The sequence below is a fragment of the Syngnathoides biaculeatus genome, chromosome 13 (genome assembly GCF_019802595.1).
Source record: "Syngnathoides biaculeatus isolate LvHL_M chromosome 13, ASM1980259v1, whole genome shotgun sequence".
NCBI classification, from domain to species: Eukaryota; Metazoa; Chordata; class Actinopteri; order Syngnathiformes; family Syngnathidae; genus Syngnathoides; species Syngnathoides biaculeatus.
In genome coordinates this window covers 28,282,350-28,299,388 of record NC_084652.1, presented here as the reverse complement: position 1 = coordinate 28,299,388, position 17,039 = coordinate 28,282,350, and the positions used below count along the sequence as shown (strand labels likewise).

At 54.9% G+C, this 17,039-nt stretch overlaps 2 protein-coding genes across 8 annotated transcripts; one reads left to right on the top strand and one right to left on the bottom strand.

Annotated features, from left to right (window-relative positions):
- The first annotated feature begins 211 nt into the window (after positions 1–211).
- Positions 212–11,980, top strand: lamc2 (laminin, gamma 2). 5 transcript variants are annotated; one of them, XM_061839378.1, is made up of 21 exons: positions 212–2,069; positions 3,468–3,644; positions 4,184–4,301; positions 4,426–4,541; positions 4,602–4,733; positions 4,885–5,074; positions 6,068–6,180; positions 6,242–6,622; positions 6,777–7,010; positions 7,140–7,279; positions 7,355–7,511; positions 7,627–7,832; positions 8,179–8,258; positions 8,330–8,467; positions 8,560–8,704; positions 9,544–9,693; positions 10,037–10,151; positions 10,226–10,422; positions 10,779–10,928; positions 11,001–11,100; positions 11,363–11,979. In XM_061839378.1, the coding sequence occupies exons 1-21, from the start codon at positions 2,027–2,029 to the stop codon at positions 11,614–11,616; spliced, it is 3,336 nt and encodes a 1,111-aa protein (XP_061695362.1). In that variant the 5' UTR covers positions 212–2,026; the 3' UTR covers positions 11,617–11,979. The 5 variants fall into 5 exon arrangements, with proteins under 5 accessions (XP_061695362.1, XP_061695364.1, XP_061695361.1 ...); XM_061839377.1 differs by lacking the exon at positions 212–2,069 and adding an exon at positions 2,084–2,479; XM_061839380.1 differs by lacking the exon at positions 4,184–4,301 and having other exon boundaries at positions 212–1,067.
- A 79-nt stretch (positions 11,981–12,059) lies between these two features.
- nmnat2 (nicotinamide nucleotide adenylyltransferase 2) lies at positions 12,060–16,958 on the bottom strand. 3 transcript variants are annotated; one of them, XM_061839395.1, is made up of 12 exons: positions 16,837–16,958; positions 16,544–16,766; positions 15,112–15,200; positions 14,963–15,030; positions 14,823–14,901; positions 14,457–14,583; positions 14,301–14,381; positions 14,170–14,214; positions 13,960–14,036; positions 13,417–13,518; positions 13,255–13,322; positions 12,062–13,077 (listed from the first exon to the last, which is right to left on the bottom strand). In XM_061839395.1, exons 2-12 carry the CDS (start codon positions 16,626–16,628, stop codon positions 12,975–12,977), a joined length of 924 nt encoding a protein of 307 aa, XP_061695379.1. In that variant the 5' UTR covers positions 16,629–16,766; positions 16,837–16,958; the 3' UTR covers positions 12,062–12,974. The 3 variants fall into 3 exon arrangements, with proteins under 3 accessions (XP_061695380.1, XP_061695379.1, XP_061695378.1); XM_061839396.1 differs by lacking the exons at positions 16,544–16,766; positions 16,837–16,958 and adding an exon at positions 15,328–15,451 and having other exon boundaries at positions 12,060–13,077; positions 15,112–15,229; XM_061839394.1 differs by having other exon boundaries at positions 16,544–16,928.
- Between the last annotated feature and the right edge of the window lie 81 nt (positions 16,959–17,039).

Sequence of the window (17,039 nt, the reverse complement as noted above, 5' to 3'; positions counted from 1 at the left end):
GGGTCCGAAAACTTTCTGTACCCAGTGGACAATAGAAAATGATTTGATCGCTTGAACGCCTCCGCAATGACGTCACATCCTTTTTTTCCCGTTTGGGAGCAATAAGGCGCGTCCTCCAGGATACGACAGCCAATTGTAGTGCAGTAGGGCGTGGCCTGCCTAGAAACTTCGTGGGAACGCGAAGAAGGCGGCGGCGGTGGGGGTGGGGGGGGGTTGGCCTTCCTTGACACCTACAAAAAAAGTTTCAAAGGAGCGAAGGACGAACAAGGAGAGATCTGACCCCGCAGGGTATTGTAGCGCCCCCCGCGGGAATTATACAGGCGCGCACTCCAAATTCAAGCCAGCGTAAGCCCGGAGAAATGCAGGGAGACGGAAGGAGAGCGCTTGGTGCATCTTTTGCTAGGTCAGGGGAGAAGGAGACTTGGCGGTGGAGCCTCAAAGCGGAGAAGAAGTGAGACACTGAGAGGACGAGAAAGGAATCCGTGGAGATGCCGCGTGGATTACTTCAAATACTTCGGCGGGGGTGTCAACAATCCAGAGCAATGGCGAAGTGAAGAAACGGCTCCAAGCGGGTTGGAACAGCTGACGGAAGAGTCTCTGCTAGCTACGATGAAGACGGGGAAAGGTTTCAAAGACAGTGCTGAGGTACGGACTACAGACTGGAGGGTGGCCCTGAAGAGCAAATGAAGACGTCGACGAGTGAGCAGCTTGGATAGGATGGAAATTGAGCTCTGCCAAAGTTTGAGAGAACACAGTTAGATGCTTTGGACATGTCCAGAGGAGAGAAAGATCAGGATGGAGAGAACAGAAAAGCTGGTTGGGTGTTGTGACTGGAGATGTGAGATGTGAGGGACGTTGGAGGGAGCCAGGAAGATGCAGGAGATAAGACAGGCCCACATGGACCAAGATGGACGGGACAAGCCCAGACCCCAAAGGAAAGCAAGAAGACTGACCTGTACCAGCTGGATTTGAACGCCAGATGGCGCCAACTCCTTTTTTTTTTTTTTTCCTTCTCACAACTGCGTGTACGTCGCGGGCACAGGGTGGGGCGTTGCTATGGTAATCAGGTACGTCGTGAGGGCGTTGTTTAGGCTTGTGGAAACGGAATGTGTGTGTAAGCCTGTGCAAATGTGAGTAAGCGTCTGAGTGTCCACCGGGAAGTGTACATATGTGTGACTAAGTGTGTGTGTGCGTCAGCCCGATTGGCTCCCTCACACTCGACGACACAAACACAAAAACTGTTGCCTTGGGGTTGACTTGGCTTAGTTGAACACAAACACACGTGTGTCACTTCCTGTTTCCCATTTATTATGGCCGGCTTGGGAACCCCTCGGGATCCCTTCACCAGAGCTGCAAGAAGTGGCTGGGGAAAGGCAAGTCTGGGTATCCCCGCTGAAGCTGCTTCCCCCCACGACCCGACCGGGAGAAGCGCGAAAAAATGGATGCAAATAAACATGATCAACATCCATCCATCCATCCATCTTCTCCGAGGTGGGGCCTCTTAAGCAGCGTTGCCCAGTCACTTCGTTCTCGGGGGGGGGGGGGGGTCCCCGAGGCAATCCCAAGGCTCGAGACGTGGTCTCTCCGGCCCAGCGGGACATCCCCAGAATCCCGGAGCGACCTCATCTGGCTCCTCTCGATGCCGAGGGGCACCGAAGGGAAAGTCCAGATACGGCGCGGAGGAAACTCATCCGGTCCCCTCGCATCCGCCGTCCTGTTCTTTGGGTCACAAGCCGCGCCTCATCCACACCCGAGGCTACGCTCTCGAGGGGCTTTGTGAGCAAAGATGGGACAGCCCGCCCCAGAGTGGCCAGACGTCGTTGGGATCGAGGACCTCTTCAAAGTGAAGTCATCGGCGCCCCGTCCCCCAAGTGTCACCGTGTCGACGGTGCACGCAGAGTTTCGTTGAAACCATCTAGAAGTTGTTCTTCTACCACATCCGGGCCCAAGCTGCTCTCTGCCAGTACCCATCAGCGACCCCTGGAGGCCTCGTAGGACTCAGCCGCTGACGGGCGCGGCGCCAAAAATGGAGGAGCGCCCTCAGGACGGGGTCGAAGTTCTGCCCCGAGGTGAGGGTTGGAATTCCTTCGGACGGGGGACTGCGCCAGACGTTCCCAATCCCGATTTGGTTCTTTGGGGTTCATCGTCGCTATCGTGTTTGTTTGTCACGTCTGCTTGTGAATGTTCTTGCGGTGCTCGCTCGCTCGCTCGCGCGTGCCGACACGTCGGTGACTTGAATGTGCTGTAAAAATCCAGAACAACGCCCAGCACACACTCATGCCAGCGCACGAGTGAGTCTGTGTGTGTGTGTGTGTCACTGCGGTCGGCGTGTCCCGACGTGCCGCACACACCCGTTTTTAAAAGCAGCGCGTGTGAGTTTTCGGGAGGATTTGGAAGACGCGCTATCAAACGCTCGACATGAAGATTTTACTCGCCGCCGCACTTTTTCTTACGCTCGGCGTCGTCACGGCGACTGACAGTAAGTCTTTTGCTTCCCGTTACATCCTGTTTCCATTTGGCCGGGATAGAACTTCACCTTTGACCTTTCAACTCAATTCGGCCGTCGTCGTGTCACATGACGGCATTTCTTCTGAGGCCCGCTCGGCTCGACCTCGCCTGCGTGTGCACTTTGAACTGGCGCTCTGGAACTCGACGCTTCGGAGACCTCGATGAGTTCTTCCCGGGGTTTTCGTCGGCTTCCCGCTCAGTTAGCGAGTCGCCTCTTTAGCGCGTAACCAGAGTAGACATTGAAGAGAAGAGAAAAGCGAACGGAAGAGTAGAGGTCAAAAGTCCAAAAACGAGTCCAATTTGAAGAAGAAAGTACGAGGAGTCGAGAGCGCTGATGTCGAAAGAGTTGCGGCGGAAAATCTCGAAGAGTAGAAGAAGCGGAAGAGGTAGCGAGCGTCCGCATTGTTGGAGAGCGAACCATAAGAAAAGGAGACACCAGAGAGCCAAAGTAGAAGAGTTGCAAGTGCAGAAAATGGAGCAAAAGTGCACATTCAAGCCCGGCCGGAGGGACCTCAGAGAGCGAGCGGAAGAGTTCACGGTGTACACGTTGACGGAGCCGAGGCCGAATCGGAAAGGAAGGGAAATCGCAACGTAGAAGTGGAAAAGTCGGGCGACCGGAAAGACGCTCACGGAGCGGAATGAGAACCAGGGAAATTTCAAAGGAGGCGGCCGCGGCGTCGCGCGATCATGCAGACAATCGGCGTCGGCCGAGGGACGCCGCAAAAATCTCACCGGTGGCACACCGCCCAAAAATGGTGATGGTGGAAAAAGTCCACCGATCAATACGGCGAGTATGTTCCTCGACGGTTCTGCTCGCTGCTGTACGTCGCGAGCACTGCTGGCTAGATGATGCCTAGATACAGATTTTTGGACGGGATCGTTCGCCTGACGACGCGGGGCCGAGCGACGGCCGGGAAAGTCTTGAATGTGATCGAGCGCCTTGGCTTTGTTCCTTTCAGCCGAGTTGCGTTGCGAGTGCAACGGTCGCTCGGGCGGGTGCGTCCGCGACGCGCTGGGTCTTCGCTGCGTGGACTGCTCGGGAAACAGCCAAGGTCGGCGCTGCGAACGCTGCAAAGACGGATTCTACCAAGAAGGGGCGGCGCTCGGCTGCACGCCGTGCGGCTGCCACCCCGCAGGTGAGGCTTCCCCCTGAACACATTGTCAACACCTTTTGTGCCGTCAGAACGTGTGGCCAGCGTTAAGTGATGCTCGCCAAAGTGCCTTCGAACAGGCGCTCTGGCCCACAATCGTGGCGCTGATGTGGAAAATGCAAGACGTCGCCGCGCAGACCGACGAGTTGGATTCATTTGCTCAAACACGCGACGCTTCAAACGATGCAATCATGTGATTGCAGATGTAGTTTTCCTTTCATATTTATCACAGCAGTCAACCTTGTACTTAGAGTATGTGACAGCACTGATGTTTTTAAGGTGCTTCTGTTTTTGTCTTGGGGATGTGGTGGTCCACTAGACGAAAACGGCTGGACGGTCATTCCGAGGCGGTCAAATACTTGATTCGTTCGTTCGCTCCCAAATCACAGGAAAGGGATTCCGACGTGGTGGGCGACAGCGATAACCCTCGGGCTAAAAACGATGCCTGGAGTACTCCCCGGTGACTGGGAAAGGCCTCTCGGTGGACATGTGGAGGAACTACGTGATTTGTGGCGTTCTTCCAGGTTCCGTGAGCCACAGCTGTGACAGCAGGGGGCGCTGTGCCTGCAGAGAGGGAGTCATTGGAACAAAGTGTGACCTGTGCCCCCAAGGAACAATCGGCCCCCACGGGTGTTCTCCTAGGTCAACAGCAAAACAAACACGACATCAACCTTGACAGCTACGACTAGAGCAATTCACCGTGACCTATCTTCTTTTTTCCTGTTTCTTGCTCTTATATACTTGTTCCCGTTGCTGTTCTTCGCAGGCGCAGACTCAGAGAGGATTCCGGCAGCACGTTATGTTTCTGTTACGGTCACGGCACCCGGTGTTCTCCTCAGTCAGCGTACGGCGCCCGCGACATCTGGAGCACCTTCAAGCACGGTAGCTGCCGCTCTTTCTCACTCGGGCCGTCGGAAGGCGACTGACGTTTGCCGTCTGCAGGTCCCGACGGTTGGAAGGTGGCCACCTCTCACGGCCTCACCCCAACGAACGTCCACAGCCGCTGGTCCCCCAAGTACGAAGACGTGGAGGTGATCTCCAGAAACAGTCTGCCGGTTTACCTGTATGCGCCAGGTGTGAACAGACCCCGGAGCACCTCGGTCCTAACCTTAACGCTTTCCCTGAACCGAGCCCAAAGCGCTTTGGGCCAAAGTCCAACCTCAACGCACCTGGCTTAGGGTTAGTCCGCGCTTCCTGTCCTCAATTACGTCCGTCTGTCCTGCAGCTCCTTACCTGGGCAACCAGTTGCTGAGTTACGGTCAAAACTTGTCCTTCTCACTGCGTCTGGACCGCGGCATTCGGCACCCGTCAGTCAACGACGTCATTCTGGAAGGTTCCGGTCTCCGGGTCTCAGCTTCGCTGGGCAACCTGCACTCCATTGTTCCCTGCGGGAAGAAAATCAACTACACCTTCAGGTAAGAAGTCCGCTCGCTCAGTCAGGTTCTGGCTGCCGCAGGAACCTGTTCTGGGAGAAGCCAGAACATTCCTGGCACTCCAGCAAGTAAAAACAATCCAGGAATCCGCGGTGCTCGCATGGTTAGGGCATGACCCGAGGCTCTCCCTGAGTTTGGTGACCTTTAAACGAGACACGTTCTGCATTTTTCTCCTGACAATTTCACAACATTCCCGTTTCAGCGTTTCAACAACACATCTGCGGTGTGTTTGGCTCATAGTATCCAAAGGATCAAGAAAGACCGAGATATTTTGGCAGCGCGTTCCTTGCCACGGCTAAAGTCCCGGCCCTCATTCTGCTGAGCCAAATTTTGTTCGACGGATGCGGTCTGACACTGAGTGAAAGTGAAGGCCGGACTGAGAGGAAAGCAGCGTCAAACGCGCGGGGACACGTCGCCCATCTCTCACGTATTTGTCCTTGACGCCGTTGTCGCTGAAAGGCCACAAAGATCCGATTGGCTCACCGTCGCGTCTCATCCGCATCCTCCTTCTTCTTCCTCTCGACGGTTGCTGAATGTGCTTGAGCTCATCAAAGCTTGACTGCGGGCGAGAGACGGGGAGTGCGCCGGACTGGGTGCCACGAAGGCTCCTGAAAAAATGTATTTTCGTTTTTTCCCCACTCGGGAAGTTGGGCCAAACTAAATCATTATTGGTCATTGGTGTGGCGAGGAGAATATGTCAACTATCCCAGTACCGGCGGAAGTGCACAAGTGGTCGCTCACAGAATTATGATTATGATTATTTTTTCTTTAATAGTCATCTAGTCTTTTCCTGTCCGATTTCACACTTTGAGTGGACGGGGGTTATGAGTACAAATCATTGAAAATTCGGTTTCCCAGAAAGCGCCTCCCTTAGGCCCCTGTCAGACTTCCCGACTCCTCCCGGTCAGGAGCTAAACGTAATGCTGAAGAACTGCAAGCAAAGCAATTGAGTGATCTTTTCTTGCGTGACATCAGACTGGACGAACAGCCGGGCAGCAGGTGGCGCCCTCAGCTCACCCGGTTCCAGTTCCAGACTCTCCTCCAAAACCTGAGCGCCATCAAGATACGAGCTACCTTTGGAGACAGAGGTGAGCTTCTAACGGCAGACCTTAGACTGGACGGTAACCGACAACGGTCGCGTGTCTCTAGGACGCGGTTACCTGGACAACGTGAAAATGGTGTCGGCAATGCGGGGAGGTGGCTCCCCGGCCCACTGGGTGCGCACCTGTGTCTGTCCGCCGGGATACGAGGGCGACTTCTGTCAAGAATGCTCGGCGGGTTTCCGGCGGCGGAAGGCGGCGGAAGGAGCGTTCGGCCCCTGCGAGCCGTGCAGCTGCAAGGGGGGCGACTGCGACCCGCAAACGGGCGACTGCTATCCCGCAGACGAGACGCAAACCTGCTCGGATGGGCTTTACTTGGATTTGTGGACCCGAACCTGCGTGACGTGTCCCTGTCCCGAAGGAGTGCCGTGCTCGCTGGTTCCTGGGTCGGCGCGACCCGAGTGTCACATCTGTCCGCCTGGAACCGCAGGTGGGTCCGCGAGAGATTCGAACGGGAATTCAAATGTAAGAAAGCGGTCATCGCGGGACACAATGGGGAAATTAGGGGGATGCCGACACCCGTCCAGTCACCGAGGGTCGGCGATCCTGACTCGAATGGGGTTCGTCCGGTCGCGTCTGCCCAGGCCTACGCTGTGATGAGTGTCAGGAGGGATTTTATGGCTCGCCCGGAGGGGCCGCCGGCGAGCGGCGGCCGTGCCGACCCTGCCCGTGCAACGGCCACATTGACGTCCGAGTGGCGGGAAGCTGCGATCGAACCAGCGGCGAATGTCTGAAGTGTGTCAACAACACGGCGGGTCGCAGCTGTGACGTATGCTTGCCAAACTTTTACCGCGGCAGCTCGGACCAGGCCTGCAGACGTAAGCTCCTTTAACCGAGCTGACACCACGTTGACGTGTCGCGGCGATATTGACCGGATGTCGTTCACATGTCGCCGATCTTGTTCCTGACGTGTTGCGACGCGGGCCCGCTGGATTTCGGCGGCCCAGCGTGCGACTGCAATCTTCGAGGCTCCGAGTCACTGGGGTGTGACGCCGCCGGTCGCTGTCGCTGCAGACCGGGCTTTGACGGCGCAAAGTGTCAGATGTCCGGAGAGTGTCCCGCCTGTTTCAATACAGCCAAAGTCAAGGTAAAAGGTTGCCTCCCCTCGTTCACGTCCTACCTGTCTTCAAGCCGTCTCCGTCCCACTTTATGCAACTTTCAGGTGGAGGAGTTGGCTTTCAAACTTCAGCAGTTGCAGACGCAGAGCTCTCAGACGGGTGCCGGCCTCGATACCGGCAACAACACCCACGCAGAGGCTGCGATGAGTGGGGCCGAGGCGCTCGTGGGTGACCTGGAGGCCGATGCGGCGCGGCTGGCAGGTGCCGCCACGTCGTCGCTCATTTTCAAATGTTGAACAAGAACAGGAAGAGGAAGTCCAGGTTTCTTGTGAGCGCATTCGTCATCTAAATGCCGAGTGCGATGTCTCCCTTACAGTACTGGAAAAGCAGCTGCAGGACAGTCTGACATCTCTCGGTCGCACTCGACTGTCCGAGGAACGGGACGTCCAGAACGTGGCCGACGCGACCGGCGACATCAAACGACGGCAGCAGACCTACGTGACCGAAGCAGATCAGCTTCAGAATTTCGTGGCCGACATGAAACGCAAACTGGACGAGGCCGAGTCGGGTCTCCGCTCAGCTGTAAGATCTCACAGCGCGTTTGTGTCAAGTCACGAGACGGAAATGTTTAGGACGGGCGACTTCTTTTAGGCTTCAGGTGGCTGGATGACTGATCCAGGTGTAAGGTGGCTGGATTCAGGCATCTGGTGACTTGTTTCAGGTTTCAGTTGACTTTGCGAGTGCGTGCGACCTGGATTCAAGTGTTACGGGAATGGCTTAGAGCTTTTGTATGAGTGGATTAAAGTGTCAGATAACTTGGTTACATTGTCAGGTGTCTAAATTCTGCTCTCAGTTGACTGCATTCAGACATGAAGGATGAGAAGATATCCATCCGTGAAGCGCTCTTATGTTTTGTTGTTCCTGTCAGGAGTTTCCAGCGGGTGATGCTCCTCTGAGTCCAAACCTCCTGTCCTCGTTGGCACAAACGGCGATAGGCTTGGCTGATAAGTGCGTGCACCAGACACTCGTCACCGCATTTTTGGTAAAAAGGCTCCAACGCTGAAGTCTCCATCCGTCAGACATCAGACGAAGGCGACGGCAGCCGAGCGGACTGCCAACGAGGCTCTGGGAGACTCTGAGAAAAGTTTGGCACTTGTCCGGAATCTTCTCAACAAGGGGAACAATGTCAAAGATCTGATCGGAGGAGTGAAAACTGCGTAAGTTACTCTTTCGGTCCATCGGTTGTCCAGCAGGGAACAGCGTATCGCTCCCGATGGCCTCATTTTGACGGCACGCGCGTATTCCTCAGGTATGACGGGATGGCGGCGCGGGTCAAGGGTTTGGACGACCGGGCGATCCGCCTGGGCGGCGAGGCCACAGACGAGAGCAACAAGGCCACGGGCATGCTGGAAGACATCAGCAGGATGGCCAGAGACATCCCGCTCGCCCTGACGGTCAGTCCAGTCAAGTTCAGTTCGTGTCTGGTGAGCTCATTCACAACAGAGGTTATCTCAAGGCACTCTGCACATGGATCGTGGATCGTGGATCGTGGATCAGGCCAAGGAGGAAACCGCTCAAGTTATACGCCGTACATGTCGGCTACCGTGTCGGTACAATGCACAACGGCCCAATCCCGCGCGAGCCAGCTCGGGAAATTCCCTCGAAGGAAGATTTGCAAAACATGGACGAGTGGGTTGACATGTGGTGGTGGTGGTGGTGGGCGCGGGGGGGTGGAACACACGCCGTAGGGACCTTGGAGAAAATTACCCACCGTAAGTAAGTAAGTCTTTCGGTCGTAAACATTTGCTCTGTATTTCAATACAATCTGTGTGGAGATTCGTGGGGTGGGGGGTTGGCTACTCCGGTTTGCGCCCACCTTCCGAAAAACAGTGCAGACTCCAAAATTGCGCGTCGGTCGTTTGTCTATATGTGACCTGCCACGTACTGGCGACAAGCTCAGGGTTTTTCTTCGCCTCTATTGGCAACTTCTTCCATTTGTGTGCAGCATACTTGCTAAATGCTGCTTCACCACCTTTGCTTTGGACTCTGCAGCCCACTATTTGACCTGAGTCCGTCGATATCAGAGGTGGACTGGCTTTGTATTCCGGAAGCATTTCTTTCATGTATTCAGGACCGAAATCATTTCGTGATCTGCAGACCAGTATAGCAGAACTTTAAAATCAATTTGAAAGCTGAGCGGAGTGATGTGCTCAGACCGCTTCGTTCTGGTCAGAACGCGAACCCGAGCTTTCTGAATGAGCTGCAGCTGTTTAATACTCTTTGGGGCGCTCAGGGCGAGACGGGCGCCATGGCCGCCAAGTTTGACCTCCTGAAGAAGGCGGCGGACGGGAGCGCGGCGGGCTTCACGGCGCTGCGGGAAGACGTACGGCGGGACACGGCCGCCGCCCAGGACATGCTGGAGCGAGCCAGGAGTGCAATGCAGGTAGAACGGCATTGTGGGAAATCTCGTCAACATTTGATGGCTTTCTGGGTGGGCTCTTTATTCAATTTCCTTAATTCCATCAATTGGTCCTCGAGGGCGTTTTGGGTCCCTTTCTCATGAGGTGTTGCGCAACCTGGCCCATTACCCCTGTCCTGTCCTGTCCTGTCCTGTCCTGTCCTGTCGCATTTGCTCACAGAGGCTACAACACTTGTCTTTTCCTTTCCTGTCCTCTCCTAATCCGCCTCCAACTTGCCGTGTCATTGACGAACGGGCCTCAGCCAGGATTTGCTGTTTTACTTTGGAAAGCCGCAGAAAGGAGTATGACATCATATGACCCTCACAGGACACGGATGCGCTCACAGGCCGAGTGGACGCCGCCCACGCCGACACCAGGGCGGCGCTTCAGCGCATTAAGAACAACACCGACAAGCTGGACGCCGCCCTCGGCACTCTGAGAGGTAAACGGAGAGTCGCGCGGGCGCCAACGACGCCCCTCTGTCCTGTCGGTCTACCGAGTCCTGTCCGTCCTCAGGCTTTGACCGGCAGATCGGCGCCAGCCAAGCGCAGGCGGATGCCGCCATCGGGCGGCTTCCCGTTTTGCGCCCGATCATTCAGCGAGCCGCCAAGAACAACGCTAATACGCGGGGCTTGCTGGACGCCGTGTCCGCGGATTCCGACAGAGCCATGGCGTCCATCGACCAGCTGGAGAAACTGATTCCTGGTCTGGAGGTGCGTCCCCGCCGCTCTCCATTCTTTCAAAAGAGTGCGTGCGTGCGTTGATCCAATTTAGTCTCTTGACGTGCAATAGACTGCCCGAAGGAATAGGTTCACTTCAACATCCATAAAATCTGGACTTTAACCAGTCCAGTGACGCATGCAACTTTCTACAAGTACAAAGAAAATTTGGTAGTCAAGGCCACAAATCCAAGATTCAAGACTTCAGCTGTGTTTCTTCATGTCGTTAACGCTCCGAGAAGGTGGACAGTATCATACGGTGCATACCTTCGCCTTTGACCTGTCACGGACGTCGTCTTGAATTGAAGACAGAAAAGCATCAGGAGCTCATCTGTTTATTCGCTCACCAGGGAGCGATCAGGTCCGTACCGCCTCTCGGAAACGGGGCCGGCGACATCAACGAGGGCGTCGAGGCGCTGCGGACGCTGGCGGGCGACGTCGGCGCCGAGGTCGCCGGCGAGCTCGGCCACGCCAGGAACTTGAAGGGCGACGCCGGGCAGGTGAGAGGCTCGACGGCGAGAGGTCCCGAGGCGACGACGGGAAAATGACGGCACCCGCCCGTTGATCCGCAGGCCGGAGATGCCGCCGCCGCCGCCCTGAGGAACGCCAAACGGGCCAGAGACGCCGTGGGAAAAATGCTGCAGGACATTGCCGCGGGGATGGCCAACATCGGTAAGACGCGCCCACTTCTCGAGCCTTAAGCCGTTTGGATGCGCTCATCGTCCGATGATGCCAAAGAAACAAAATGAACGAGAATTCAACACTTGCCCACTTTGAGAAGGGGGGGGAAAAAAAAAACCTCAGCAAACTCATTAGAATAACAAATTCAGTTTTTTGTTTTTAAGAGCGAAACGTCATGAAAATAGAAAAGGGGCCAAAACGAGGATGGCAGTTTTCTGGGCTGCGACTTGTGACCTCATTTGTCATCTCGCAGACCAACCGGGCACGTTTGACCCAAACCGCCTCCGGGAGCTGGAGGACACGTTGGCGGCGGCCCGCCGGGACACGGAGACCCGTCTCGAGCCTCAGCTGAGAGACGCGGCGGCGAGGGAAGCGGCGCAGCGCCGCCTGCTGGCCGTCCTAGACGGAGACATCGACGGCATCTTGGGAGACATCGCCAACCTGGAGGACATCTTGAAGACCGTACCCAGCGGGTGCTTCAACAGCCCCCCCATCGAGAAGGCCTGACCCGTCCATTTCGTCACATTCGAGGGCAACTTTTTGTCTTGGCGTCGAACCGGGACCCGCTCCTCCCCGTCCCGGAGCCACGCGGGCGCAAATCGACGCCGTCGGGCGGAAACCCAATTTGGTCGCCGCCCGTATTTGTCCAGAAATTTCCGGAGTCCGGCGCTGCTATTTTCGCACATTATTTAGCGTTCTTATTAATTGCAACGCCGCAATCTTTAGTTGCTGAACTCCCGAGATGCTTCCGTGTTCTGAGTTCCCGTTTCCGGATAGAGTCGAGGATTCTGCCGAAAGCGCTCGGGCCGACAAAAGGCTCCTGCGACACGTTTCACATTTTTCTATTTATAAAATCATTTGTACGTATTCTTCTTAAGCTAATCCGTGACATGAAATCAAACGGGTTGAATAAAATGCTGAAGAAGTTTGCTTTGTGCTGTATTTTAATGAGCTTGTTGTATACAAGTGGGGTTGATTTCATGCCACAAACACAAGCAAAAAGTGTCAACATGCCGCACACTCTCACTTTTACTTTGAAAAGTCTTCTGTACTTGGTCCAAACATTTCCGGGTCCCACAAAGTTGATGTGGAGCATTTGAGGGGACATTCGTTGATTTTTCCGTAGCGGTTCTCGCGGGTACGCCGCCGTCCGTCTGGTCAGAGCCGTTCTCACTCCCGTTGACGCCTGCGGTCCGTGCAGGTTTTTGGGACGTGGGAGGAAAGCTGAGGACCGGGAGAAAAGCCACCCAGGCACGGTGAGAACATGCAAACTCCGCCACGGGTTCGAACCCGGGTCCTCGCGACTGTGCTCACGGGTCGTCCGCCGCGCGGTCAAAAGGGACATTTGGTGGAAAACTGCCTCTCCGCTTTCCTATTAATATCCAAATGTTTACGAGTCGTCAAATGCTTTCATTGTCCTGGGGGGGCTCCATTTTGATCAAGAGCCGGAGAGGGAATCCCAAATCGCGCTCATTTTTGTTACAATTACGCGAGACTCAACAGCTGGCGCGCACAACTGATGTCAAACTGCACTTGTGTGAATTTTGATTTTGACACTTGGCTGGTGGCCTTCGGTTCGACTCAACGAGACGGCTCGGTTGAACATTTACAGAAGACGCGTCCAAAACGTTGTCCTGTGTGTCGACTTCAGCTGCAGTGAAAACCAAACAGCTCGAAGCCTCCAATTTGGGGAAAACCCAAAGACCGTCGAACGTTTGTTGACGGTGAGAAAGTGGGAACGGGCGCCAACAAATACGTCACACTTGCAGGAGGAATCCAAGAAAACGGGAGGGGGCGAAGCGACGTTTCGGACACGGTGCGTGCTGATGTCGGGAGCGGGAGCGGGAAGCCACGTCAGCTAGCGTCTATCCCGAGGCGCTGATGTACAGCCGCGTGTTGAGGATGTAGTCGATGACGGGCTGGCACAGGTAGTCCACCACGTGGCCGTCGCCGTGCTGCAGCGCCAGCCTGCAAGCGAAAGGACAAGTGCACGGCATGCCCCCCCCCACAAAAAAATAAATACAAATAAATGCATAAACACCACAGGGAGTCAACTCCACATCGGCGCAAGACGTCATCACTTGCTCCTGCTTCAAAATAAAAGCCGAACGGACGACAAAGTCGCCATCTATCGGTCAGTCTCACCTGCTCTTGGTGGAGCTGACGTGCGCCATCGGATGTTTGCCGTCGTCCTTGACCACCACGATGTTGTCCTGAGAGCCAGACGGGAACGGCAGAAAGTCAACCGGGGGGAGGAGGAGGAGGAGGAGGAACAGGAAGAGGAACAGGAAGAGGAACAGGAAGGACCTTGTGGTTCCGGAGCACCGCCGACTGCTTCATGATGCGCTCGGTGTCGGCGCCGTCACGAGGGACCACCACCATACCGAAGTCGCCCACAATCACTTCCATCTGCGCACGCGCACACAAATCACATGACAAATCATTTCTTTTCTTTTCTTTTGTCATCATTTGCCATGCGTGTAATTTTGCAGGTCAGTTAACAACAACTTTGATTTCTTTTGACTTTCCGGAGTCCTGCTTTATGCTTTTATTTACATTTGCCGATGGTGTCAATTCTTTGCCGATGTGAGCTTGTCCAACCCCGAGAGACGCTTTTCAAGCCCAAATGATTTTTTTTTTTTTTTTTTTATGTCACCTTGCATGTTTTTTTGTTGCCTGTCGGCTGTTTTATCTCAAAGAGTGTTTTTCACACTTGCTCTTGCACTTCATTAAATTGAAGCCATTTGGGGGTTGTTGTAGTTGGTTTTTTGTTTTTGTTTGGCGGTCCCAGAAGATGATGACGGGCGAGGTGGGGGTGGGGGCGGGGGAGGGGGCGACGGGGGCGCTTACATCGCTGTCCTTCCACAGGCCAGGGATGCAGAAAGATTCCAGGAGGTCACTTCCACACAGGAGCAAGATGCGTAACTCTACACAGCAAAGTGGGAGGGGTGCAGGGAGGGAGGGAGGGGGGGGGGGAGACACACACACACTCAGCAAACAACAGGTTTACTGGATGCACGCACGCAGGAAGCGGTCCCGGTCGGCGACACCGCCCCTCACCGATCTCCTCGTACGTCATGGTGGGCCCCAAGTTGGCGTTTTCATCTGACGCAAGGAAGGCCATGGTCAGCGGCAGCACGCACGCACGCACGCACTTAAATTTGCTCGCCGGATGGTGTGCGGGGACTCACCGATGAAGGTGAAGCGGTCCATGTGAGGACGCACGCAGCAAACTTTGCCCAAACTCTCGCTCAGCTTCCCCCAAAGTTTGACTGCAACAAACACTCATTTGTCATCCTCCTCCTCAAGAGGTCGAGCGGCGCTAACCCCGGCCCCGCAACACCTACCCGAAGCGGCCTTGTGATTGAGGTTGTTGTGATTCTGGTAAACGGGCGGGGCCCGGGTCTGCGGCTGACCGATGACGGGGGTCGACGAGGGCGTGTTGACGTTTGACAAAATGCAGCCCGTCACCCTCTAGAAGGACAAAAATCACCGCGAGCACGAGCACGAGCAAGGCCGTTCTACGATCGCGCTCGAGCGACTGCTCAGGGTCGCCGTGCGCGAGGTCGAGACGGCGGCCGACGGGCTTCCCGCGTCTCCGTTGCGCGCCGGCTCCTTCTCGCAAAAAGCTCGCCAACGAGCAACAACGGCAAGGTTGGGGGCGACGGACGCGTCTCCGAGCGCCAACTGCCAAAGTGCTCGTTTCAAATCACCTTCATGAGGTCTCGGTGGTGCTCCAGGACGCTGCAGGTGGTCTGCCAGGTGTCCTGGTAACATTCCCAGGGGTCCACCCTGCAACCACAGGACGCACGTCAAGACGCGCCCCCGTCCCCGTCCCCGTCCCACGACTCACCTGATCCAGTCGGACGAGCGCACGGCCAGTTGACACATGGTCAGACGGTGCCTGCTGGACACCAGACCCTGCGGACGCGCAAACACAAAACGCGTAATCCTGACGATGATGATGATTAGGGGGGCGTGGGGGGACGGGGTGGGACTCACAGGTTTCCCATAAGAGTCGTGGACCGGCGAAATGATCCCTCCGATCACGATGAAGCGTCCCGTTTTGTGCAGGTACTCCTTTGCCTTTTCTTCACATGCAAAAAAGAAAATTGTCCATCTGTGATCGTAAAAGGTGGACAACAATGATTTGGGCGAGGCCGTCTTGCGCGTTTTGATTGATTTACAGTGACGTCAATTTACAAAGATGACACCTACGTTGTTAAGAATTTCGACATTGTTCATGTTGTGTCACGGAGGCCGAATAACTGGCCTGAATTGTGAACCGCTCTAACGTTTCAGAAAACCGTTCACATTTCTGGAAAGGGAGGGGCCCATTTCTCCGGCACCCCGGACCCTTTCCTTTCGCGTCCTTCCTTCGCAACCGTACTAAATATTTGATATCCGCCATCGAAGGCCAATCCGGGCATTTGTTTCGTCTTTTTGAAAACTGGCCAAAAACAAAACAATTTCACATTTCAGGAAACAGAATGCTTGACATTTTCAAGAAACACAAAAGGCAAAAAAGCAGCAAGGCAGGGGAGGGCCCGACGGCCTTTCCGGGCAAGCAAGCCCCGCCCCCCGCTTCAACGTGCTTGCTTGTTTTGTTTTTGAACAGCTGACTGGATTTCAGTCATTGTTGTTGGCTTTGTTGTCATTTGTTTTCATGTTCCAAATAAAAGGAGCCACACGTGAATAATAATCACAATACTAATCATACTGCTACTCGCAGAAAAGATGAAGCTGAATTGAGACGCTGCGGACTCGATGGTGGAATGATTTTGGAGAGCTATGAAATAAATGAATAAAATGGTGAAGTCGCTCAGACATATCGCTCGTGTGGGGAAAAAAAAAATGTGGAATTCGCACAATTTGGCAGTCGAAAGCATTTTTTAAGGAGAGAAGAAACCTTCACGCAGAGAATTTGCTAATGAATGTGCCGTTTTGGGGTTTGTTTTTCTTGAACGTCTCATCGAATGAGGACTTTGGAGCGCAACGTCGGAATCCAAATCATCGAAATGTATCTATTATGTATGTCAAAAACACGCCTCTGGCAGTTGGGAGCCGTCGGAGACGTCAAAGCTTGCTCGTAACCCGGCGACGACGGGACTTGTGCGACTTCGAGGCGGAGGCGCGGATGTGATCGTGGCCGTCGCTTGAGAAATACTGAAGCGGTGGTGGGGGGAGGGGTTAAAAAAAAAAATTGACGAGTCACACAAAATGAAGGCTTGCTGGTGTTGCGTGTTTGATGGAGATGCTCTCGTTGTTTGCGACATGGCGGCTGATTCACAGCGACATGATTTGACGGCCTACCTAACGAGACAACAAAGCAAAGAGGAGCAAGAGAAGGCACCGACGATCGCGCCCAGACCCACGTCAAACCGGGGCAGTGACGTCACAAGTCGCCTTCCCCGAGTCCCACGCGAACACTCACCGAACATATGGACGTGTCCCTTGGTGATGGGATTGAAGCTGCCGCACGACAGCAGGATCACGTGACTTTTGGTCGTTTCTGGCATAGCGGCTCGGCTCGACGTCCTGGTCCCGGTTCTGGGATGCTCGGGGACGACGCAGAGAGACAGAGGCGAGAGAGAGAGAGAGAGAGAGGCGAGGTCGCAGAGTCTGCGGCAGGATGCTGGAGGAAGTGACGTCACCGCCTCCAAGAGAGCGAGCGTGAAAGGTGTCCTCAATTAATAACGCGTCATAATGAATAAATAAATGGATCACCTGACTCGTCAGTGTTCATCGTTCATGTTAACTCGCTCAAGTTTGTCTTAGATGTGAGGAACAGGTCGACGTTTACGTGATGTCGATGATGCGAAACCATCAAAGTATGTTGCGGGTTGTTGTTTTTTTTTTTTTTTTTGTTCCGGCGGTTCCTGAGCCGAATGTTCCCGGAAGGTACCGAAGCTGCCCAGCCACCGTCCCGG